The sequence below is a fragment of the Pygocentrus nattereri genome, chromosome 21 (assembly GCF_015220715.1).
Source record: "Pygocentrus nattereri isolate fPygNat1 chromosome 21, fPygNat1.pri, whole genome shotgun sequence".
In the NCBI taxonomy this organism is placed as follows: domain Eukaryota; kingdom Metazoa; phylum Chordata; class Actinopteri; order Characiformes; family Serrasalmidae; genus Pygocentrus; species Pygocentrus nattereri.
In genome coordinates, this window is record NC_051231.1 from 5,864,517 (window position 1) to 5,889,663 (window position 25,147).

Here is a 25,147-nt window from a genome sequence, read left to right on the forward strand (position 1 = left end):
AGCTGTGACATCTTCCCTGTGGAGATGGCTAGCACTTTCACACAAGACAGACAGCTACTTCGTGCGTTTCCTTCAGTCCGAGGCCGGTTCACTAGCTATTACATAACGAGAGATACTGATTCACCCTTATGAGACAGACAGAAACCCCCCCCCCCCCCCCCCCCCCCCGCCTTAACGGCACAAACACCCACCGCCCAGCGAGGTGGATGCCAATGACATGGCAGAAATTTTAGGGTGTCCAATCAGATTTTAGGATGGGAACTGTACACATCAGCAAACCATGCTTGCTTTTTTACATATATTTTTACAGCTTTTTTTTTTAGATATTGGTAATATTTATGTTTCTATTCATATTTTAGACACCAATATAAAAAATGAAAGTTTTTATACTCACATAAGACTCCTTACCTCACTCAGAAGAAGCCCTGAATATTCTGTAATAACTTCCTAGGACGAAGCGATGAGGTAGGCAGCCGTCGCGACGTTTAACCTCCTTCTGCAACTTCTGGGTGCATAACCCCCGTACCCCTTCACGTGTGTGGCAGAAAACGGAGATCACTTCCAGAATCACATGTAACGCAGTCGATTACGCACACATGAAGATATGTAGTGTATTTTTTTGGTTCAGATTGCTTCATCCTAACGGGAGCTACAACAGAATGTTTGGGGCCTCTTTCAAGTGAATCTCCCTGTATACAAACTAATTCTCAGCTTTATAAGATAAGTTTAAGTGATACTTTTTTAATCCCACAAACGGGGAAATTACACCTCCACATTTAACCCATTCATAAAGTGAAACACCACATACACAATAGTGAGCACACACACTAGGGGGCAGTGAGCACACTTGCCCAGAGTGGTGGGCAGCCCTATCCACAGTGCCCGGGGAGAAACTGGGGGTTAGGTGTCTTGCTCAAGGACACCTCAGTCATGGACTGTCGGTACTGGGGATCAAACCGGCAACCTTCTGGTTACAAGGCCAGTTCCCTAAACTCCAGCCCACGACTGCCCCAATACAGTTGATAGTTGAGCGGAAGCTGAAGACCATTGTTTGACTTCAGTCTAAACTAATTTAGCAAAAGTCACCGGCAGTGTGTAAATGCTATAAATAATGTTATATACAATGAAGGTCATATAAAGCAATTGAGAAAAAAGCTACTGAATAATAACTCTTACACAATCAAGGCCCTCAAACAAGTGGCTCTTCTCAGAACATTTCATTTTGTAAGAATCATAATATGGGCTTTTAGCAAAACCCACTAACCTGCTCTTTAATGACACTAATTCCACCTTAATAGTCTAATTAAAAAGCTTTCAAAGCCTGTTTTTCTAAGCCTCCAATACATTAGGATGGTGAAGTATATACTGGAGGCCTGAGTAACCGCAAAGCAAATGTGCTGGGTCGTAGACTGCACAGCAAATAAACCTCAGATGATTGAATTTGTTCTCCTTGTGCTGATGCACAAAGCAGATATACTCTTGCTGAGAAGAGCGCTCTTCTCCTTAATCTGTTCCTAAGGCACTACGCGCTCATACTATAAGCCAAAGAGCAAAAATAACCACAGACCGCTTGCTTGAGGGTATTACTGAAAGAGGTAGGTCATGCAGATGCAGATATTTTTAAGAAGTCTACACGGCCCAAAATAAACCTCTATATATATATCTATCATATATACATATATATGTGTTATATATATAATATATAAAATTGTGTATATAAATAAATGTGTTAAATTGAGACCTGGAGCATAATAGGACGACACTGTAGTTTTGTCGTCATACTGTAATCAGTGCCACGCTCTTATGCCCTCTTATGCTCTTATATTAGGAACTCTGGGTCTAAGCTTAATTTCTCTATGGCCAGAATGAAGCGTTTTTCAAAAAAATTGCCTCTATTGTAACTTTGTAACAAGTTGCCTCTATTTTAAATTAAAATGTTCAGACCCCGATACGTTTTGTCCTGTGAACATTCTCTCTAACATCACTGAATCCTCTGACTTATGAGGTTGTTAAAATATAAATACTGCAAATGCTACGCAGAATTAACACCTCTAGACTGGCAGCCTCCTTAAGCAGGCCTTAGCAGTGTGGCTCCATGTAAAGACTGAAGGCAGATGAAAAGAAGTATGAACAAAAGAAGCAGGTGTCCCTGCAGATCTCTGTTCTTCACCTGATGCTCGCTGAAACATGGGAGATCTTTCCTTTTAGCTTGATTTGAAAAGATCTACAAACGGACCTGCACTCAAGCTAATTCAGTACAGACTCAGCTTAATATCACCGCTGACCACCTGACTAGCTGATTTAGGCAATAGAAACCCTAACTATTATTTTAATGCTGGCAACATTTTCTGAGAACATTTGCTAGCTTCTTGTTCAAACTTTCCCGTTCCACCTTAAGTGGTGCAGCATGTACATTCTGAACTGCAGCACCATTTAAGGCGAAACGGGAACGGGATATTTAAGCAGTGAGGAGCTGAACTTTCCCCTCTGCCGTCACTGCAGACCGGCAGGGTCGTCTACAGAGCAGCGCCACTAGCTGTTAATGAAGTCATGTAGTTTTTTTGGGATTGGGCCTAAATGTACCGGTTTCTGAACATTTCTGAACACTCTCCGTCATAAACACACCATGGATTCACACGTCACACTATAATAGTGCACTCTATCACGAACACACCACATAGACCTATATCGTATCCTACCTCTAATTAATGTGCAATATCTGCTGCTTACAGAAATCCTGTGCAATATCAATAATTTCTGTGCGATATCCAGACATTACCTGCTCAGAAACATGCAATATCCATACAACTGCATGTCTAAACTGTGAATTTGTATAGTTTCTTAATTCTGTTTTTATTTTTTATATTTTTTCTGCTAACAGGCGCCTTATTTATTGATTTATTTCTATAGTATATCTTATATTTTGTATGATGCACATCTTTGTCTACTTACTGCTCTTTATCTGCTTACTGTGTATTCTGCTGTAACAATGCAAATTTCCCCCAGTGGGATAATAAAAGTCTATCTTATCTTATCTTATCTACCACAGGGCGCCAGAGTCTTTAAGGTCTTTAAAGCAGTTAAAGTGATTCTGTAGTGCAGATGGATTTTAGCTTAGCAGCTAATGTTGCCTCAGCGCTGCTGCAGGCCACGCGCGCGGTCGCGCTCATTTCAAATTCAAAATTTAACGGAAACTCAACTGAACCGCGCGGAGTGATTCACGATTCCGATTCCGACTCTCGACTCCTACTGGAATCAACAGTGTCGACTCTCGTACTCCACTTGATTTCAACCAAAACAGTTCCGGATCTGGTAAAAAATACGGAGACAGATCAGACTAAACCATCATAAACGTAGTTCACACATTTTTTTAGGGTAGTTAACCCGCAGATTACAATGATCTGATAAAAATCCACACATTATAACAAGTGTTATCAGGTAGATTAACACATGAGTATTTAGAGCTGCCTACATTTTAAAAACATCTTACCATCAGATAGCCAGTTCCACATACTGAGGGGCGGGGAGGGGAAACCCACAGTGAAAAAATCATTACTGTAGTAATTATTTGAAAACAAGCATTTTCGTATTATTTTTCAAATCTTTGAAAAAGATCTGAGTTTTCAGTTCACCGCAGCTGGACGTTTATCTTGTTCCTCTTATCACGAGGCTGACGTTGCGCATGTCGGCTCATTCAACCTTAAATGATGGTGCGTAGGCTAAGGTGGAACTGAAATGTTGATAAGTGGCAGGCAAATAGGAAAACGTCCCCGACTCCGTCCTGCTTTCCACAGCGTTCTGTGAAAAAGACTGTTGTAGATTGGGCGGCGTGGTGTAGAGGCAGGCATGTCCAACAGGTTCTTGTGAGAAGGGTTTTTGCTTACAGCAGGGTGAGCAGCGTTTGCGTTAAGGTAGTTAGCAGTCACTCCAAATTCCTAAAACTGCATACTAGTGTAACGTTACAGACTAAACTTATGAATGGTCCACTGGTGGTGGTGTACTAGTTTTGACACACTACTTAGTACTGTAGAATGTGGTTTTGAACGCAGCTCTAGACTCTCACCTGCTGCACACTCGTCTCCCCAAAATAGTGACGATGAACAAAACACGGAGTCGACTCCGAGCATTTCGACTCGTTTTCGATCTCATACTCTTTGGCCCCGTTTCCCAGCCGTGTTGGAGTCAAAGAGTCGACTCTTTTGAACTCGACTCCCAATCACTCAGCGTGAGCCCGGTCTAACGGTCGTTCGAACCGCTACAGATGAAAATAGCTTGATGTTAATTCTTTTTAGCACTTTTGACGTGTAAGATATTGAGAAACATATTATTACCCCATTTAGGTAATATCGATAAGATTATGATACGTCATCGTACTAACGTTAATTCAGTTGACTAGCTAACGCTAGCCAGCTATCCTAGCATTGTTCCATAACAAACCAGGTTAATCACGACGGTAACAACGTTAGCTAACCTAGCTTAACTGAATGTTCTAGAACTTCAAATTCTAACTGACATCGATGACGGCCACTCAGTGTCACAGACACAGCTGATCATGCAGGGAATCTGCTTTAAAATCCTTAAACTTTCAGCTAGAAACTCCATTTCAGTTTTAAATGGTAGAGAAACTTGTTCTTTCTGAAACCTCAAAATATCTCATCGTTTTATCAGTTAGCTTTAGAGTTATGAGCATTTGTTTGGCACTAGGCACAGAAAACTGCCCAATTCACTTCCATGTAAATTTCTCAAAATCAGATTCGGCTTATTTTAAGATTTTCTCTGTGTTTAACTCGTCATAACTCAGACATTTTCTCCTCAATACACACATTACACCGAAATAATCCCCAAGGGGTCTTATCTCACAACCATCTGTCGGGTTGAGCGATAGAGTAAACATTTCCCAAGTTATGACTGTTTGTTCAGAGGGTGCAAATCGGACTCAAACAAGGCTTCTCCACTAAGAGCTGCAAAAAAACAGAGTGACAGTTCATTTGAATGACCACCCCCCAAACACATACATCTCTCCCTCTCACACACACCACACAGACACTGACACACACACACGCATACACACACACATACCTAAGGAGGTGTTGTTCACCTACACAGAAACACACACACACACACACACTTGCAGCTCTTTTCAAGCACTCTTGCAGTTCCTTCAGGAAATGCACATATAGTTATCGTGTACAATCCCTGATATGATAACCTTTCTCATTTTTTTTGCTGGGTAGTTACGTTATGGATTTATCAATTTTTGAAGTAATAGATAACCTAGTGTAGCTAACCTATCCTGACAGAGGCCAAATAGGACATGAAAATTCTGCCAAACATGTGTGATGTTTTATTTTGGGCCTATAAGTCATAGTTGGGCAATATTAATACCAGTGAAACTTAAGTTTTTTGAATTTTGTAGCTGTTGTACTGAGCTTTTAGTCATCTTCCCAACATGCGTATAAGTTAGGTCACATCCTAAAAGCTGCATTTATCTTAGTTTATTAACACATCATTATATTCATGTGTACCATGAATCATCAGTGATGAAGAACAGGCTCAGCATCTTACAACTAAACATTGAAATTATTTGTGTGCCTGCAGTCTTACGTATTCCTTACTTTTATTGCTGTCAAACTTTGTTTAAGCAAACAGATGTAACATATGTCCTAGAGATCAGGATGACTTGTGTTTGGCTGAGTTACATTTGGGGTTACGTTTGACTGAAAGTTTCATGATGTGAAGTCGTTGTAATGCCATAAATGAGTTGCACCAAAGACATTGTACTTCTCCAAATCTGATGTATTTTGAAATGTTTTCATGCACAGAAAGATTGTTTTTTTCAGTTCCATGGCATTTTACTAGGGCCAAAAATCTCTACAAAGTGTTTGTATCAAATATTAAATTTCAGGGCTTGGAAACATATTTCAACTTACAACCTCAGTAAAACGTGTGACTTGGCTTTTAAAGAGATTAGCTGGCTGAAATGGACTTTTAATTGCCTACCACAATTAGTAGTCGTTGACCCATGTTCCCTATTGTTCCCTTCTTATTTTAGCCTGTAGCATTTATCCCCACCAGCGTGTATTGTGATGGGCTAAGTGATATGGACAGCTGGGCTGTGAAACGACGGTTCTGCATGGGTGCTGATCAGCAGGCTCGGCAAGCACCAGCGGCTCCCTCTCTCTTTAATATCGGTTAATTACAGTGGTTAATCAGGCTGGTAATGAGCCTGGGCACCATGCCATTTCAATCTGACACCAGCGGGAGTAGGGTTCACATCCTCGCCAAGCCAAGGCCAAGTTCCTGCCAATCCTGCTGCAGCAGTGTCATCATCCCTCCACCTGGCCGCTCTTAGCAGAGTTTATGAGGGCAGCAGAGATTAACCTCCAGTTTCCCCCACTGCTTCGACTCCCACTGCTTCACAGATGCAGAGAGGTGAATAAAGTCATCAGCTAAACGCATTCATCGTTCACTCTTAGAGTTAATGAGCCTCGGTAAGTATAATGTGAGAACTGAACTGACAAAAGACTTAAAGCGACAGTTCAGGAAAAATCGAGTTTACACAATCTTCCCCTTACCCTGAATGTAGTCAATCAGCCAAGACACGTTTGGTGTCTGAAGTTTGCCTCTTCAGTTTTGTCCTGGAGCTGCAAAGCTGAGATACCTAAGTAATGGAAGATCAGTCCTCACTAATTAGGCTAATAAAAACCAAACATGATTGAACACCTGAATCTTCATGCTGTTACCTCAAACTGTGTAAGCAATCTCAGACTTGTTTCCTAGAACTTAGAAAGATCATTTTAAAGATTATTGTCATTCAGTGCCCCCACAGTTATTATGATAAATGTTGTTTTTTGATAAGCAGGTGCCGACTAAAAGAACAAAACTAATTCAGGGGATAGAAGCAAAATCACGTGTCTGGCAGGACTAATAGCGTCAACTCTGAAAGGTTAGTGGATTCTCTCATGACTTTTCATTATTGCTATCAGCAACTCACTGGGGCTCAATGAACATCTTTCCCTTGCCCCTCCCTCCTTCTTTCTGCCTCTCTCTCTCTCTCTCTCTGCCTCCCTCCCTCCATCACTCCATCTTTTCCTCACTTTACTCCCTCCCTCAGAGGCATATCAGAACAGACAGTCCCTCTGGCGTCCAGCCTTCTGCACGCTGCTTCATTTCTGCACACACCAGCTCCGGGCGACAGCCTAGAAGGGGTGTTGGAGAAATTGAAAGGCGTCCAGGGAGGGCCTCCAGGGAACGGGTCCATCAGGGAAAAAGGTAAGTTGGCTTCAGAGACACTTTCTACTACAATGTGATGCACATCTTGCAGTTAAATAGATGTGATTTATACTCTTGGTGACAGAAATTGTGGCACTTACATACAGTCTTCTGCCTTTTTAATGTTCCATTCAAAAAATTCACTATTTGACATTTTAAAATCATTTAATGAATGTGAAATGTTTTATAATGATATGTTTAATCTGTTTTTTTTTCATATTCATGTTCAAATATATATGTAATTATTTGTATTTTACTATAACTATTTGTATATTTTTACTATTATTATTAGTCTTATGCTATTAAAGACAATCATTTTTAGCCAGAACTGCTTGCTTTAGAGAGACACTAGTCACCATGCTGATTGAAATGTAATTCAACACCAGGACATAGTTTTTAAGACATAATTCATGCTGATTCCCATAATTTCCCCATGTTCATTTTACAAATTCAGCTTTAGACAGGATGCTGCTTCAGAGAAATGTGTAGCTGCTTAATTTGTTCTCTATTAACAAACTCGTGCTGACCTGTGACTATGCTTTCTCCCACAAAATTGAGTATATATTAGTGGTGATATTTCTTTTATATTAGTAATAATTTTATTATATTAGTGTTTTAGATTTATATAAGGGAGGGTTAATAACATACTAAGCATAGGTCACAGTGTTTAAGTTTTAAATAGTTAGCTATGCACTCTTTGTTTGTTTAAGGCTTGAGTGTCTTGCTGATGGTTCTTTACAATCTCTTAAACGAACAACATCTTGACGTTTAAACAAAGATAAATCTGACTAGGCACCAAAGTCTGTCCCATGACCAAGCCAGCCTACTACTATTCAGATTCACTGGCTGGTTTTTGCTGTCTTCTGGCGCACACACACACACACACACACACACACACACACACAAACATATATCCATCACGCTTTTGGGATAAGCGTGCCCGTGAGTATTCATCAGTATGGGTTAATAGCAGCCGGTGGCACACACTGCCTGATTTATCACTCAGTGCCACAGAGCAATAAGCACGCAGCGTTTACACCCGCTTTACATAAAACATCAAAGCTCCGTTCCACAGGTTGATGGATCGATCGAGAGATTTGTGTGGAAAAAGGATTAAGAGTTAAGATTAAGGTTAGAAATCCCAAAGATATAAATCTCATCTGAATATAAAGAGGAAATGCTAAAACAACATATGACAGATACATATTTGTAAAAATTTGCATACATACAATGGAGAGCTGTGCAAAAGTGTTTCCGTTTATTTTACCCAGTTCTAGTGCTCTCTGGTAAAGGCAGGAAAAAGCCCACGAATTTGAAATAAAGAGACTATTCAATTTTTTTTTTATCATAGCTTCAAATGTGTGCGCCCAAGCTGCAGGCATTGAGATGAGGCTGAATGAGAAAGCCCTTGCCAGATAAAGGAAGCTGCAAATATGGATATGCAATTATGTCTTCAGCTTTTGAAATTATGTAATTAAACATTCATGGTAATACGCTGAAAAGAAGGACACGAAAACAAGTTTAAATGATTCACTAAAAGACGGTGTTAATGTTTAATGCTCTTAAAGGAATAGTCTAACAAGTCCAAAAAGTTTTTTGAGTTGTTTTACTTTTAAGACACGTTGAAGAGGCAGCAGTGGAAAGTAGAGGAATATACGGCGGTACCCAACATTTAAACGTGCAGAGCAGCACAACAGTTCCAGGGTTATAAAATGGCTTTACCAAGAGATAAAAATAGTTGTACAGTTAGAAAATGTTGCATTGCTACATTATCAGTATATTAGAATTTATAATGCAATTTTATTTTTGTTGTTCTGTCTTATCATACATTACTTTGCATTTCTTGAAAAAAAAAAATACTTTCAAGGAACTCTGTAAACTGAAAAACTGCTTGAGGACTATTAATGGCCCTGATATGCCAGGTTCATTCCACCATATACAGATGATAGAGTTTTATTCAGCACAAATATTTAGCAAGATTACACACGTGACATATTAATGCCACTTAAAAACATTTCTTAAAACTTTGAAATATGGAAAATGTGAGTAAAAATGGTTTAGGATGATATGTAACCAAAATAAGGCAGTTAAAAGCTGCATTTCTTTGTGTTTATAGGGTTGTTTTAGGCTATTTAGGGACATATTAGGAACATTCCTTCGACTCCCCAGAGACCATATATGGAAACTCTTTGACTTCATTGAGTGCTTTAACATGCAGCCAATAATCTGATCATAATCAGATTTCTGCAGTTATCGGTTTCTTCAAATGGTCACGTAAACACCATACTCGGATTAAGAAGTCTGGTAAAGAGAGCAGGATTTCAGTTTAGTAATCAGATTTCTGCATGTAAACTCTTACTCTGATTTCTTTCAGATTTCTCAGTCTGAGCATGTGCTCTTGTTTTCAGCTAAAGTGGTGCGATGATTTAAAAAAAAGCTGCAGCATAAAATTTGATTTTCCGTTGCATTAACGTCATCTTCTGCAGAAATCCAACTACTGTCTGACTTATGTAGACCTGGATTTTCCCCATTATCTGATTACTCAAGTGCATGTAAACATGTTGATCAGATTACTGACAAAATCCTATTTTCCTACAGTTGTCGGATTATTACGTGCAAATAAATGCAGTCGTTGGTTTTGTGACAGTTACAAATTTTACCTATCAAGATTAGGAATGGTTCACCCCAGACTGCTTTTTGTGTGCACCACAATATAGAGCAGCCAACCAGAACAGAGGTTTTATATATATATATATTAGTTCTAAAGACACAGTAACACAGCCTGTTTAATTCTAAGGGGGTGAAAAGAGGTTGGAAAAATGAGCAAAAGTAAAAGTAAACAATGATTGTTTTTGGTTAATAAAGACACACAGCCATCGTAAGTGGACCTCCAGAAAAAAAATAAAATAGAAAAAAATTGTAAGACATCTGGATAGTTTCTAAAATGTCCAAACTCCTCTACATTTGTGGTTGCGTTCATATAATGGTCTGTATGGGAAAAACTATCCAGATGTCTTACAATTTTTTTCTATTTTATTTTGTCATATTGTTCTTGTTTGAGTTTTGGTTCCACTAGTTCACACTTGGTTGTTTTCACTCTCTGCGCCTTTAATGCCACAACATTACATTCTACAACTGCTTTATTTCTCAGGGCATCACAGAATGGGAAAATCTGAGAGCCAAATGGACATAATGGAGAAGACAACTAAACCAAGGAAGCACCGCTGGACTGTTATGGAGATTGGTTTGTCCATTATGTTACTGCTCATGAGCTGTGCATTGGCAGGACTGGTAGTGCTCTACGCTTCTGCACTAAAGGGTAGGCGAAACACAACCTGGTATATTCGAGACCGTATATTGTTCTCATGAAAATCATTCAGTTGTGATGACTATAGCTTGAATTCAGGTGTTTTAGGAGAAATGTAGATCTGCTTTATTAGAACTAGGCTTTTAACACTTTCAAATGTAAGAAATGAAGATTGTTGACCATTCGCTACAAAACGTCTCAAGCACTTTTCCCTACAAGAAATTATTCATTGAATTCTTATGTTTTATAGATCATCCCTTGTAAGAATGGCCTTTTCTCTTTTTCAGAATACTCATACAGAAATGGACCTTCAAAAGGTAGAGTAATGGGGGTTTCATTCTAATTCTCAAACATTTCATGTTTTCATAGTAAAAAATAGCTGAAAAATGCACAGCTGAGGTTCTGCAATCTTTTATATCGATCACTTCTCAAAGGAAAGCCATGGCACTTGGACATTGTGAGAAGTCTGAGTTCTTTAAAATGATCTCGTTGTCTGCATTAACGGCTTCTGTTTGGTTATTGAGTCAAAAATGAAATAGAGTCTTAACAGCCAGCACACACATTGCCATATTTTTATTAAGCAAATTAGTGTCAACTATCAAGGTTATTGCTGAAAAAATATGTCAATAGCTTGAATAGGGATCACTTAAAAAGAAGGTAAATGAAATCTTGAGTTCCATTCAGTTCAGGTGTGGGTTTAAAGTGCTATGTTTGATTTAAAAAAGACATCTTCTAGCAAATGCACTTCAGCTGAGTTTGCAGGTGTGGCCTAAATGATAGAGATTTCAGAGGCCCTTAAAATAAAACATGTTGAAGCCCATAAGCCTGGAAAGGGTTCCAAAAGTCATTTGGGACACAATCAGGTTAGTCAGATAGTTAACATACATGAGTAAATCAACAGCACAGTGACTCGAGCTGAAGAAATTCTGTGTTTTAAATGGGTGGGTCAGTAACCTCACTTCACTCCCACTGAAATTCTGCACTATGATTTGAAGGAGGCCGTTTAAGCAACACCTCTACAAATATACTTGAAAAGAAATAGCTGCATAGAAAGGAATGGCCCAAAACTTATCAGTAACTAATTCTGATCAGCACCTACATACAGCATGAGTTTTAACCCCCCCCCCCCCCCCCCCCCCCCCCCCCAACCCCCCGCCTTATTATAAACCATAGGGATTTTCATATTTTTCTCTCAGTGACCTCAGTGACCTTGATTGATTAAAAAGCAAAGGATTAATATTAAGTAACTTATTACTTAATAGTTACTATGAAACTAAGCCATAAGTCGATTCTGAAAAAAACGCTGTGTTGTTTGTTAAATTAAAACGTCCACATTTATTATCATGATTTAGACAGAAATCACTTCATAATTCATATGGGATCAGATACTTTTGCCTTACAACTGCATCTCACCTCTTTTAATCTGTCTACCTTTCTATCGCCATCTGCTCCTGGGTTATCAGCGGTTCCAGGCAGCAGCACCGTCACAGCTGACAACGTCGGTTCCAAATGAACAATGCCGAATCGGTGTCTATGACAGAAGCAGTCTAAAGTGATTGCGTTCCAAATGCCATGTATCAGTCGTGTCATATCTTTGTGAATCTCTTGTTTCTGCCCTTGTTTTTAACGAGGACAGTGCATTTGCAGCCCAGCTATAGCGACGCCTGATTGTCTGAAACGAATCCTCCTTGCACAGTGCCGTCTTTAACAGTGCTAAGCATGCATAAACAGTGAGCCAATTATGTAAGACAGTTTTTTTTCTTTGTGCTGTGTTCCAGATGCTGTGACGGATGTTGAGATATTGAGTTACACAGTTCCCTTTCTTCACTTATTTATTTATTTTACAGGGCTTCAGTATCATTTCAGCTCTGAGAGCAACGTCTGCACGACCCCAGATTGTGTCACAGCAGGTAAACTCCTTTGCGTTCTTTAAAAAACGTAGAGAGATCTCCTGACTGTGTAGTCTGGAGCAGAACTGCGTTTTATTTGGGTGTCTTACATCCCTTTTTAAATAACTTTCATTTATTTATGCTTATTGCTATTTGGTGAAGCGTAGGTATCCATTACTTGTTAGCCACATTAGCCTTGTGGCGTCTGTGCAACACTTAAGAAGCAGTTTTCAGACACCAGACATGTCTTGGCTGATTTTCTACATTTGAGGTAAAACATGTTTTGCCCAAACATCACTTCATGAAGGTAATAAGTAATAAGACAATGAGGCTACTTTCCAATATAAACACCATGCGTTCTTACGGTCTTGCTATCCCTACAGCGGCAAGGTTACTGCAAAACATGGACCCTAGTGTTGACCCATGCCAGAACTTTTACCAGTACGCCTGTGGAGGATGGCTGGAGCGGCACGTCATCCCCGAGACCAGCTCTCTGCACAGTGTCTTCAACATCCTGAGAGATGAGCTGGAGATTGTGCTGAAGGGTCAGTTTTGTCACAGTTACGCAGTGTCCTTTCATTTGCAATGCTTCTTATTTGCAGGCTGAATGTGAGACCGCATGGATTGGAAAAAACGTTCTTACTTTATTTTTGATGACTCACAGGGATTCTTGAGATGGAGAAACAACAGGACCGGCTGGCTTTCAAGAAAGCCAAAATGCTCTACCGATCATGTATGAATGAGAGTGAGTGCGACTTTATTTACATTTGTGTGCATGTGAACACGTTGGACAGATGATATGTATTGTGAAATACATTCAAACACATCAATGATTTTTTTCCTAATCAGCTTAAGGCAAATTTAACATTGAAGCATTTTCCCTCCAATAATAGGAAAAATGCTGATTAGACTATGAGCACATTTTATTTCTGTTCAGTGACCCAAAGCCTACTCCTATTTGGGTAGTGACAATAATCCCTAACGTCAGACCTTACACTTAAACTAAACTAGGTACCTGCAAACATGTCACGTTTACCTGTGAAATGTAAATGGGAATACATGCTATATCTTCCAAAATGTTGGAACACCTGGGCCTGGCGGAGGTTTTCTAGTCAGCCAGGTAAAAAGGATATTGAAGGACAATTAGAAACGCTGTTAATAGGCCAAATTCCTGGGAGGGAAAGAACTAGAGAAAATCGAAGACTATAGATCGATGTGGTACAGACATACCAAAGAGAGCAAGTAATGGCCACAGGTGTTCTGAAACTAGCTGGTCGGCAAACGTATGTTAACACAGTCCATTTCTATTGGATAATAATAATCACAGAATTATTATTCTAGCTGTTTTACACTAGCATTAAAAAAAAAAAAAACAACAGAAGCCAATTACATGGGTTTAATGCATGTTCTGAGCTTATTCCTAACAAGCTGAATAAATTGACAGCCTGTCTGCCCCCTGCAGGTGTGATTGAGCAGCGTGACTCGCAGCCCCTCCTCAAGCTCATTGACAGTATTGGCGACTGGCCCGTAGCCTCGGAGGACTGGAACAGCACAGCAGGTACTGAAGATACCAGGCACCCCTGATTCACTATAAAGGAAGACAGCAGTGTCTCTGCCTTATCTAAATGGGTAAACACAATGGCACTGAAGCTGGTGTCTCAGAGAGTTGATAAGGAGTGGATTGATTGAGACGGCTGAGGCTTCACACACCTAAAGCTCCACCACACTGTGTGGAAGGATTGTATGGGTTTGATAGTGAAGAGTTTTTTCTCATAATGATTGGCACTAAATTATTACACCCTTATATTCCTGAGTGAGGAATGTTGTAATTAATTAACGGTGGAAAGAAAGCTTAAAAAGCTCAAAAGCTCAAAAATTAAATCCTAATTAGCCCAATATACACAGACAGTTGCCCACGCACACACATACACACACACACACACACACACACACACACACACACACATACACACACAGCCTTTGCTGACAGGTTTGTAACTACTTTAAGAAAGGGACATTCTATCAGTGCAATGCTAATAACAGTATAGAACCATATTATACTATAAGTCCAGAGTGTAACATTCTACATTAATACTACATTTTTCTTACCTAGTATAGTTAAGATTGCTCTAGAAATATGACTTTTCTGAACGGTGCTGTGATTACGTGTAACGGGGAGCGAGGAGGCGGACGCATGTGCTGAGATGTGGTTGGTTAGTGTAGTGGTTAACACCTCTGCCTTCTACGCTGTAGACTGGGGTTCAATCCCCACCTGGGTGAACACCCTACACTATACCAATAAGAGTCCTTGGGCAAGACTCCTAACACCACCTTGGCTTACCTATGTAAAATGAGTAAGTCACTGTAATAAACTGTAAGTCGCTCTGGATAAGAGCGTCAGCCAAATGCCATGAGTGTAAATGTAAGAGATAAGTGAGATTTATTAAGGAAATCCAGGGTCATAGTCATAGAGATCCAATACGGATTGATCGGGGGACAGACATGACAGACACCAGAATCCAACAAGCAGAACAGTATAAAGACTAGTACAAACAACACAACCAACATACAAACAAAGACCAGTAACCAGACAGGGGAAAACACAGGGCTTAAATACATAAGAGTAATGAGGGACAGGTGGAGACAATCAGGGGTGAAGTCAAGAAACGAGGGGGCAGAACTAGAAAACCAAAACAAATGCACATGGAAGATCAAAACAAAGGGGCACATGGAGTAGTGGGAGGAGCCAACCGTGACATTATACTTATGCTATCAGTGTAGACACCAACCCAGTTTAGCCATTTACCGGGGTTACTTTCCATACAGTTTATCCAAATGAGAGCACTCTGTTACCTGCACAGGGCTAGATCTTTGGGTACGCTATATACGGTATTAGTTTTGATATGTTTTAACACTAATTTAACACCATCAAATTACTTTGTATCAGACTGAAAAGAAAAGCAGTGAGTTTGCCTGTCCCTAATCTTATCTGCTGTAGCAAAGCTCATTTCTTTAGCGCTGCCATCTTCCATCCTACTGTGTAAACAACAGTCTGTGCTTCTCTTTCTTCAGAGATTTGAAAACAGAGGGGCAAAGTTGCTGATGTGTGTTGTTTGTCCTTACAGAGGAGACATGGAGGCTGGAGGATACCTTAGCAGCCTTAAATGCTCACTACAACAAGAAGATTTTGCTGGAAATGTTCGTGTGGCCTGATGATCGAGACTCAAGCCGTCACATAATTCATGTAGAGTGACAGATTTCAGTGCTTCACTGGGCTAACTTCCACTACGTTTTGTAGCCACTGTCGTCCTTTAGTACCGAATTAAACCTCAAGAAGCATAGTACTGACAAAAAAACATCATTAGCCCACAATTTTAATAAATTCTAAGTGTCGTTATTGTAAAACCTGACAGATGTATCGAACATCACATTTTATTTCAATATCATACACCTCTAATCTTTTATTTGTTTACAAAGTTTGAAGCACAAATGAAATATTTCATAAAATCTTCCTTGTCTTTTGAAGATCGACCAGCCTGCGCTAGGAATGCCCTCAAGAGATTATTACCTCAACGATGGCAACTACAGAAAGGTGCAGTCTCTCTTTTGGTCATGATTCACACGCTGCCCACAACATAATTACATGTATAAACAAACTGCCTGTGTTCGTGTGTGCGGCTAGGTGCGTGAGGCCTACCTGCAGTTCATGGTTTCCATGGCAAAAATAGCGCGGGAGGACAGGAATCTGACCCAAGATGATGAGCGTGTGTGGGAGGAAATGATGCAAGTGATGAAGCTGGAGAGAGAGATCGCCAATGTGAGTAGCCTGGTATCTGGTAATGGGCCCTGCAGACTGTTAGACAGACAGGGAGATGAAAACCAAATAACTAAAATAATCAGTGTATGACTACTACACAGCCAAATTAAAAATGCCTATTGGAAAGGAAAACCATTTTATTGCAGGTCTGAAGTGGGATATGTGGGGAAAATGATTGCAAGTTGTTGCACTGTTCCCAGTTGCCTGATGCGGATGTGTCATTGCAGCCTTCCAGATCAGGGGTTTTCAACTCCAGTCCTGAAGGTCTTCTGTACAGTTTAGAGATGTCCTTTCTCAAACATCCCTGATTCAACTCATTTATCCTCATGTTTAGTAGGTGTTTTTGAATAGTGCAGATGCCAGATTGTGCTGGACACTGAATAGCCCTGGTCCAAAGGATCCAGAAATTCAGAAAGAGTGGCTAAAGTTTTTTATTTTTTATTTTTTAAATGCTCCTGAGGATTTCAGTCCAAACATAACAGTTTATTCCATACATTTCAGCTCAGACTGCTTGTAAAATAAGGCACAATTGTGTACTAAAGATGGACTGTTAAATTGTGAGGTATAAAGAGAGTTTGACATACAATCACACAATATTAAATTCATATATATTAAACTTTACAATATTAAAAAAATTTTATATGACCCCTACATTCTGCTGGTTTTATTTAAGGCTGGGTCTAAAAGGATGTCCTCAAATATTTGACTGCATTTAACAACAGTAGATTTAGCCATATAAAGACCTTCTAGCATTAGTTACTTTACTTAGGCAAGACTAAAGAAAGAGGGGGAATGTTTTCTGACTGGATGCTGTCATTTGACCTGTTGCACCCACAGGCCACATCCCCAGCTGAGGAGCGCAATGATATCACTGTCCTCTACAACAAGATGACCTTGCGAGATGTGCAGGATACCTTCAGTCTTGATGTAAGTTATAGGTAATGGAGTAAGGAATTATCGGAGAAACACCATTGGGTGTAACACTGTATGTATGTTTTGACTGGTGTTGCAGGGCTTTAATTGGACCCGCTACATTCAGGGAATCATGGGCAGTGTTTCCATTGCAGTGCAGCCAGAGGAGCCCATAGTGGTCTACTGCTCACCATACCTTGAGAAGCTCAGCCATATTCTGTCTAGATATGACCGCAGGTCAGAGGGACAAATTTGGCCTTTTATTGTGTTTTTTTTATTATTATTATTATTATTAGTTTTTTATGTGAACTTCAGAATATGCTTATAGTTACAAAGAGTTACAAAGAGTTACAAAGCAGGAATATACATGAAGCAAATGGGCTTAGCAACAATCAGTGCTCTAAAATACAATCTATAATAGAACATTGCTGTTCTTGTTACCAAGTGTTAAAGTTAATATCATGTGTGTGTCTTTGTAGGACTGTGCAGAATTACCTGGTGTGGATGCTTGCGATGGAGAGGGTGAGCAGCCTGAGCCGCCGCTTCAAAGACGTTCGAGCCCACTACAGAAAGGTCAGTCACGCTCACGCACCACACAGTGAGACTGCACACTGAAGTAACTCACGAAAGGAATCACATCCAAAAACACTCACTTCTGAATGATATCAAACCAGCGGTATTATCGGTTTCCATGTGCGATGGTGGGTGATTTTGAAGGTCATTTTCAAGGGCGTGGCCAGAGAGTATATTGAAGGATGCTCAGTAATGTTACAGGGCTGAATATAATAGATTTCATTGTTTCATTGTTGTTGAAAATACAGACGTTTTAAAATAAATAAAACAAAAATGTCTGTCAAACGTTTGGTTTGTCCAGCATATGAAATCATTCAGGGCGGCATGGTGGCGTGGTGGGTAGCGCTGTTGCCTCACAGCGAGGAGGGCCTGGGTTCGATTCCCCGGCCGGGTGACCAGGGTCTTCTCTGTGTGGAGTTTGCATGTTCTGTGTGGGTTTCCTCCGGGTTCTCCGGTTTCCTCCCACAGTCCAAAGACATGCAGTCAGGCCAATTAGACGTGCTAAATTGCCCCTGGGTGTGAGTGACTGTCTGTGTCTGTCTGTCTGCCCTGCGATGGACTGGCGACCTGTCCAGGGTGTATCCTGCCTTCTGCCCGAATACTGCTGGGATAGGCTCCAGCACCCCCCCGCCTGTGACCCTGACAGAGAAGTGGCTTAGAAAATGGATGGATGGATGGATGAAATCATTCAGATATTGCCTGAAAAAAAGCCTATCTGGATGGCCTACCATGGGAAAAATTCCACTTACCTGTATCACTTTGTCGTAATGTCGGCACTCATCAGCACTCAAATCTTTCAGGTGTTTAAACCACCTTAAGTAGCTGTTTTATGTTAAGATCTTTGCAGGTATTATATATAATTAAATAAAAACCTTAGATGATGGTGCTCATTATGCACATCTAAAAGAATGGGAAGCATTCTAGCATTGTAGTCACACACAACACCTACCCAGTTGCTTTGTGCATGTTAACGTTATGGTGCATCTCCACATGCACATCCATTTGTTTAGGCTTTACATGGCACCACAGTAGAGGAAGCACGTTGGCGAGACTGCGTACGCTATGTCCAGAGCAATATGGAGAACGCTGTGGGCGCTCTGTATGTGCAGGAGACCTTTGCTGGAGACAGTAAGCGCATGGTGAGTCCTAGCTAGACCCTGCTCAGAGTGCAACAGGAAATTTCTTTTACATCATTGTTATTGTCAGCAGTAACTGAGGCTGTTTAGTCTCGCCTGTGGTCTATTTTGGTCATACTTAGTGTTTTTATAAAATCGTCCCAAGGAAGTATAGTACTTAAGGGTCTACATGTGAACTGAGTCTAGATGATGTGCATCAACTATGATATTGCTATTTGATTGTTACATATTTAAAAGTAAAAATAGAGATTTTTGACTAAATTAATATACTTTTATTAGAGTCCGTCAGTGTTTCTCACAGACATCATATCCAGAATGACCCAAATATAACATGACATCAGTATTAGCAGGTTACAGCAGGTGATATATTGTGTAACTCATGCAGTATTGTGTTACTACTGTCTGTATGCTTGTATATGTGTGTAGGTTTTTTTACCTGTCGAACAAAAATGCTTCTTTTTCTACTTTTGTTCAGGTTGGTGAATTGATCAGAAAGATTCAGGAGGCGTTTGTGGAAACACTAGAAGAGCTCAACTGGATGGATGATCAGTCCAAGGAGAAGGCCAGAGAGAAGGTAAGGCCACAACATTCAGCGAAGGCACAGAAATGAAGCAGCAACTCGCACGATTCAAGGACCTGCCCTTTTAATTCACTGTAGATCATAAACCATTCGACCAGTGTTTGCTTTGTTGGTTCGTTGGTGGAACAACAATTTCTGTGACAAAAAAAATTGGTAAATGATTTGTCAGTTGGAGTCAAATGCAGAAAAAAAAACAAGGCAAAACATTTGCACATCACTGCCCACTGATACTCTTATTCAGAACAGGTTCAACCTTGATTCGAGATGACGCAGCTGATGCCTTGACTGATTCCTAAGAATTACACAAATGCTCGGAAGTGACCTAAAGTGAATGGATGAACATTAAAGGATTTTTCTGTCACAGAAATATTCTCTTGCTGCTAGATTTGGATAGGATCAGTTGCATGACACTGTCATTGCTTTGTTTCCAGATGTCCTTGCACAGTTTACGACAGCTAGAATCAGGCCTAGAAGATGCCACTAAACTAATTAGATGTGAGATTTACAAGCTTAAAATATTTGCTGAATGTGCTGAGCTGATCACAGGGCTTTCGGATGTTTCAGGCCATGGCTATTTCAGAGCAGATTGGCTACCCAGATTATATCCTGGAAGAAAACAATCAGAAGTTGGATCATGAGTACGCCCATGTGAGCTACAAAATTGTTTCTTAATTATTTTTGTTCATTTCTGTGATGCCACTCTCATTTAAACACAACTAGAGCTCAGGCCGTGTTTAACCTAGCAACAGCCTGGTTTAATAAGTGATGAATAATGTGGTCACTATGGCCCTTAATCTTTGCTAAATTGTAGGTTTAGTTTGTGAGTGAGGAAGAGCTTTCAAATGTCATCTTTTTTCATACACAGCTCAATTTCAGTGAAGAGAACTACTTTGAAAATATTCTTGAGAACCTTCAAGCTACTGCTCGGAAAGGACACAAGAAGCTAAGAGAACCTGTGGACCCTGACTTGTGCGTCAAAACAAAACTAAACTAAAATAAATCACAAGATTGAAACAGGCACATAAAATACTGTCTATCCTTTTCAGGCACAGTTTCTCAACATTGTCCTGCTATCAATGTTTTTTCAGGTGGATCATTGGTGCTGCTGTGGTCAATGCATTCTACTCTCACAACAGAAACCAGATAGGTAAGTTTATAACAGTTAATATGCTGTAGAGAGAATATAAAAGTAGACAGTTGTCTGGGGACATTGAGGAAATCTACTTATGTACGCAGTTTATATTTGTACCTCAAGCTATCATTAAAACAAAAAACTTAAGTGGACCTAATATAAGGACTTGCTGAACTCAGATTTGATGACTTTCTAATCGACTGTAAAGGACCCATGGGACCATGGTGTGAGACGGAATACTAATGTCCAAAACAAAACCAGTGGAAGAAATTGTTTCTGGTCACACTGCCGCATAAGCATACGTCTAAATGCCTTTTTAGCTCATTACAAATAATGTCCGCAATGCCTGTAAGGCTTTTTTCTCGTAGATAATATAAAGCTAGTTTCAGGCTCGAGTGCACACAAGAGCTGGTCTAAAAGAGATGCGCTGAAGGCATAGAAAGCATGCTATTCAAGCTGGGTTAATACATAGATTGCAAAAGCTGGGTGATTATGCAGATTTTCAGCTGGAGTAATTTCCACATAATTACACTTAGATTGCACATTTTAATGTTCCTGGACATTCTGGGAAACACTTCAAGCTGAATTGCTATTCTGGAGACAGAGAGGCAGCTGTAACCAGGGTTTTTGATGCAATGGGGAGAAATGGAGAAAGTACTGTATATTTACCAGCCTCTCTGAACGGTTCATACATTCACCTAATATGCATTTCACAACAACTAATACCCTGTTACTAAATCACAGGTATAAATTTTCATCTGATTTTTCACTCATTTAATAAGTGCTTATGCTTCTTTCTCTCTCTCGTGCTCTCAGTGTTTCCAGCTGGAATTCTACAGCCTCCTTTCTTCAGCGAGAAGCAGCTCCAAGCACTAAACTTTGGAGGCATTGGGATGGTAATAGGACATGAAATCACCCATGGCTTTGATGACCATGGTGAGACCGTCACCTTCCTCTGATTAATAACATCAATTTCAGCATGCTTTGGCCTAATAAACAATTCTGATTAGATGACTGTCTAATTTGGCCGTGATATATTGCGGCCTATGCTAAGTACATGGTTTTGAACATCAAAGATTAACTGCGCGCTCCACCAGAGCTGACAAGAAATATGAGAGGGGCCGATATAAATCATGCTGCTTTTCAGTAACTAACCTTGGGCTCACAAACTCTACCTTCTTTATTCTACCTTTATAGGGCGTAACTTTGACAAACATGGGAACATGTACAATTGGTGGAGCAACTATTCTACGGAACATTTCGAGGACCAGTCTAAATGCATGGTGCAGCAGTATGGCACATTCAGCTGGAAACTTGCAGGAGGTCAAAATGTAATTATCAGATTTTATGTGATTGTTAAGATACTTTAGAAGTATTTGTATTTGGACTAAAATACATTATTCATTAAGTAATCCCTTCAAATAATGCTTTGCTCAAATATGACCCATGAACATTAAGCCTAAGAAGCCAAATCAACTGAAAAAGCCTTCTGGTTGTCTTTTCCATACCCTCTGGCCCAGGTCAGTGGCATTTCCACTTTAGGGGAGAACATTGCAGATAATGGCGGAGTTAGGCAAGCATACAAGGTGGCTTTTCAACTGCTTTACATATAAATAAAGCACAGTAGCTTTCCTGGACAACAGGCCTACAACTGAAGAAGTTTTTTGTTGTTGCATGTATTTGTGTGTGGGGCATTAGGCATACATGAAGTGGGTGGAAAGGGAAGGCGAGGAGCCTCGTCTTCCTGGTTTGGACTTGGATCATAAACAACTCTTCTTCCTCAACTTTGCCCAGGTGAGTGACAGGAAATAATTGCCATGTTTATTCCCCTTGACAGGCATGCAAGGTGAATTTCTGACCAATCTGTTTAGGACCGTATCAAATTAAATTGACTTGCATGGAAAGGAAAGGTTCCACCTTCTGAAAGTAAATTGCTACATGCACTGTAATATCTTAGGGGCAGTTTAGACATGAAATTACTGATTGAATCGTAGAATCTGCCCAAATGGGCAGGGTGAGGCATTAGCTTTGAAATGACAAACTGATAATGAAGTCCAGCTCTTGAGAGCCCCGTTCTGAAATAGCCCAGACCTTTCTTATAATATCTAGGAGTCTTAGGTCAAAACCAGAGCAAAAAACAGCAAATACAAAACCACAGAACCCAACCAAGCTTGGGTAAACACTGTTTATCATTAAAATCATCAAGAGGCAATTTTACATCTGCAGAATTGCAATAGATTTGTTGTCCCATTTGCTGCAGACAACACGTGGGCTTTTGTTAGCAGAATATGTTTCACATACCTGTGAGATTAGATGTATGGTGGTCTCTATCAAGTTGTTTTCTCTATAGCTGTGTAGTCTTTTAGAGTGCATTATTAAAGAGTATGACTGACACTGATTAAATATTGTTAGATAAAATCTGTATTGGTAGCGCTTTGTTAGTAAAAATGAATAAATCGGCTTGGCTTCCCAGGTATGGTGTGGTGCCTGTCGCCCTGAATATGCCATCCAGTCCATTAAAACAGATCCTCACAGCCCTCTGGAGTACAGGTAAATTTCTCAGCTGACAACGTGAAGCTTCTTAATAGAATAAGATGAATAAAATGTATGCATTTCACAGTGAGAGGAGCCCATGATATTCTCTTTGTATACTGTTGTTCAAAAGTTGGGAAACACTTGTCATATTGATAATTGTTATTTTTTAAATTGTAATTTGAAGTAATCCCTATAAGGTGTTTTGTAGATGCTTTATTAGTATTAAGTTATTAAATGACTCAAATCATGATTCTATTTTTACACTAATCTCTTGTCACCTTACGTACCTGCCTTAAGATTTAATGACCACTTTTCAGATACAAGGCTTTTTGGATATTAATTTTATTATGACTTTGTCAGTCATCTCAGTGAAACCTGTGGCGTATGAAGATGGAGAGTGCTAGAATTCGAAATTTTGATGACATCGAAATTGGTTTTATTACAGAAAACACTGATTCCAAATGCTGACTGAAAAACCTTTGAATGGTGCATGATGAATATTTTCTATTTATTTATATATAATTTCAAACCACCAATCCTCTTTGGCTGTCTTATCTCACCAGGGTGTTGGGGTCCTTGCAAAACTTCGAAGCCTTTTCTGAGGCCTTTCAATGCGAGAGAGGAGCTCCCATGAATCCGGACGAGAAATGCAGAGTGTGGTAGTCTCTTGCTACATACGGTGTTCTTTGTTCACCAAGGCAGCAGTTGGGAAATTCCTGACCTTTGTGTTGTATATGACTGGTGATGAGCTGCCTTAATGTTTTGTCGCTTGAAAGAGACCAGAGGTTTGTTGTCACGGGCTCCTAGCTGTATGAACATACGCACACACTACCATGAATATGCAGAGGGCTTTTAACAGACCCTTTATCGCGTACAAGTGCAGTATGCTTAGTGAAAGTGGGTCGAAAGAGTGAGATACATGTGTTATCACTTCGAACGATACCTGTCGTTGGAAAATGAGCGCTGGTGACTTCTCACCGTGTATTAATTCCAACAACTGAAGCTGATGTGATGTACATAGTATTACTTATGACACCGGGTGCATTTCATAATATTCTGAGAAATCTTGTTTATTTTTTTGAAAGATTATGTAAATAGATAGTTGCTTATTGCTGGCTTTAAATGTGGCGAGCCCTTCAGAAAATGTTACGCATCTGAACTACCTTCAGCCAGCCAAAAGCAGGAAGCTTTGAAGCCCACACATTTTTGGGTTAGAACTGAAACCCAGCAAATGTATTGTGTCTCATTTGGCATAGAGCAAAAAATCCTGTTGTGACAGAACAAAATAAGAGATTGTACATTTTTCCCCCTACAGTGTGCTGTGATGAGAAAAAAGGACACGCAGCTATCTTTTATCATAGGACTGAAAAAAATATTTTAAATAAAAGAAAAATGAATAAATCTTATAGATATATATTTGCTCTTAAAAAATCAGGGCTTAGTAAAATGCCATCTGTTAATGTAAGCTGTATTATCTCCCTCAGCTGGAACAATTACCTGAAGACTTCAAGACTGTTAAATTCATGGCGCTTTAACCTTCTCGATTTATATATGTATGGGAAATAATTTGCCGCACTGCTGTTTAGTAGAGCAATTAGCTTAAATATGCCAGCTTTGTTGGGTCAACGTGGATAATGTGGAAAACAGCCGGATACGCCCTCAATAGAGACTTTGATCACTTACTAATATACCATTTAACCAGTGTAAATGTTTAGCAGTCCAGCCAATGTGACACGAAGAGAAGAGACTGAAAACACAGTTTTTACCTACCCATGATGCATCATGTTATCATGATAAGCAACTAAATGCAAAGGTTTGCGTAGCAGTTTATCACGACTTTCACCCTAAACACAAGCTGAGGCTAGCTGTCGTACAACGTGCCCTCTTCCGGGAAAAAGCTTTTCGCAAACCACGTTAAGAGCATTTTATCATGCCTCGGCTTTTAGCTCACTACTGCTAATGGAGCCGTTCTGTTAATTCAGGAACAGACCGTT

General features: G+C 39.9%; 1 protein-coding gene across 1 annotated transcript; it reads left to right on the forward strand.

Annotated features, from left to right (window-relative positions):
• The first annotated feature begins 7,102 nt into the window (after positions 1–7,102).
• Positions 7,103–23,816, forward strand: mmel1 (membrane metallo-endopeptidase-like 1). The gene is made up of 24 exons (XM_017683639.2): positions 7,103–7,272; positions 10,424–10,591; positions 10,867–10,896; positions 12,427–12,489; positions 12,852–13,013; positions 13,133–13,213; positions 13,931–14,026; positions 15,594–15,712; positions 15,995–16,060; positions 16,151–16,285; positions 17,123–17,212; positions 17,298–17,434; positions 17,677–17,770; positions 18,781–18,909; positions 19,382–19,480; positions 20,051–20,134; positions 20,352–20,455; positions 20,575–20,633; positions 21,435–21,554; positions 21,816–21,949; positions 22,139–22,204; positions 22,317–22,412; positions 23,092–23,168; positions 23,717–23,816. Exons 2-24 carry the CDS (start codon positions 10,435–10,437, stop codon positions 23,814–23,816), a joined length of 2,298 nt encoding a protein of 765 aa, XP_017539128.1. The 5' UTR covers positions 7,103–7,272; positions 10,424–10,434.
• Positions 23,817–25,147: the final 1,331 nt, after the last annotated feature.

Bases quoted from the DNA above. Each gene is read 5' to 3' on its own strand.
- mmel1 (XM_017683639.2), top strand. From the start codon at position 10,435: ATGGGAAAATCTGAGAGCCAAATGGACATAATGGAGAAGACAACTAAA. The intron at 17,213-17,297 runs GTAAGTTATAGG...CTGGTGTTGCAG, and splicing joins AGGATACCTTCAGTCTTGAT to GGCTTTAATTGGACCCGCTA. The intron at 22,413-23,091 runs GTGAGTGACAGG...TTGGCTTCCCAG, and splicing joins TCTTCCTCAACTTTGCCCAG to GTATGGTGTGGTGCCTGTCG.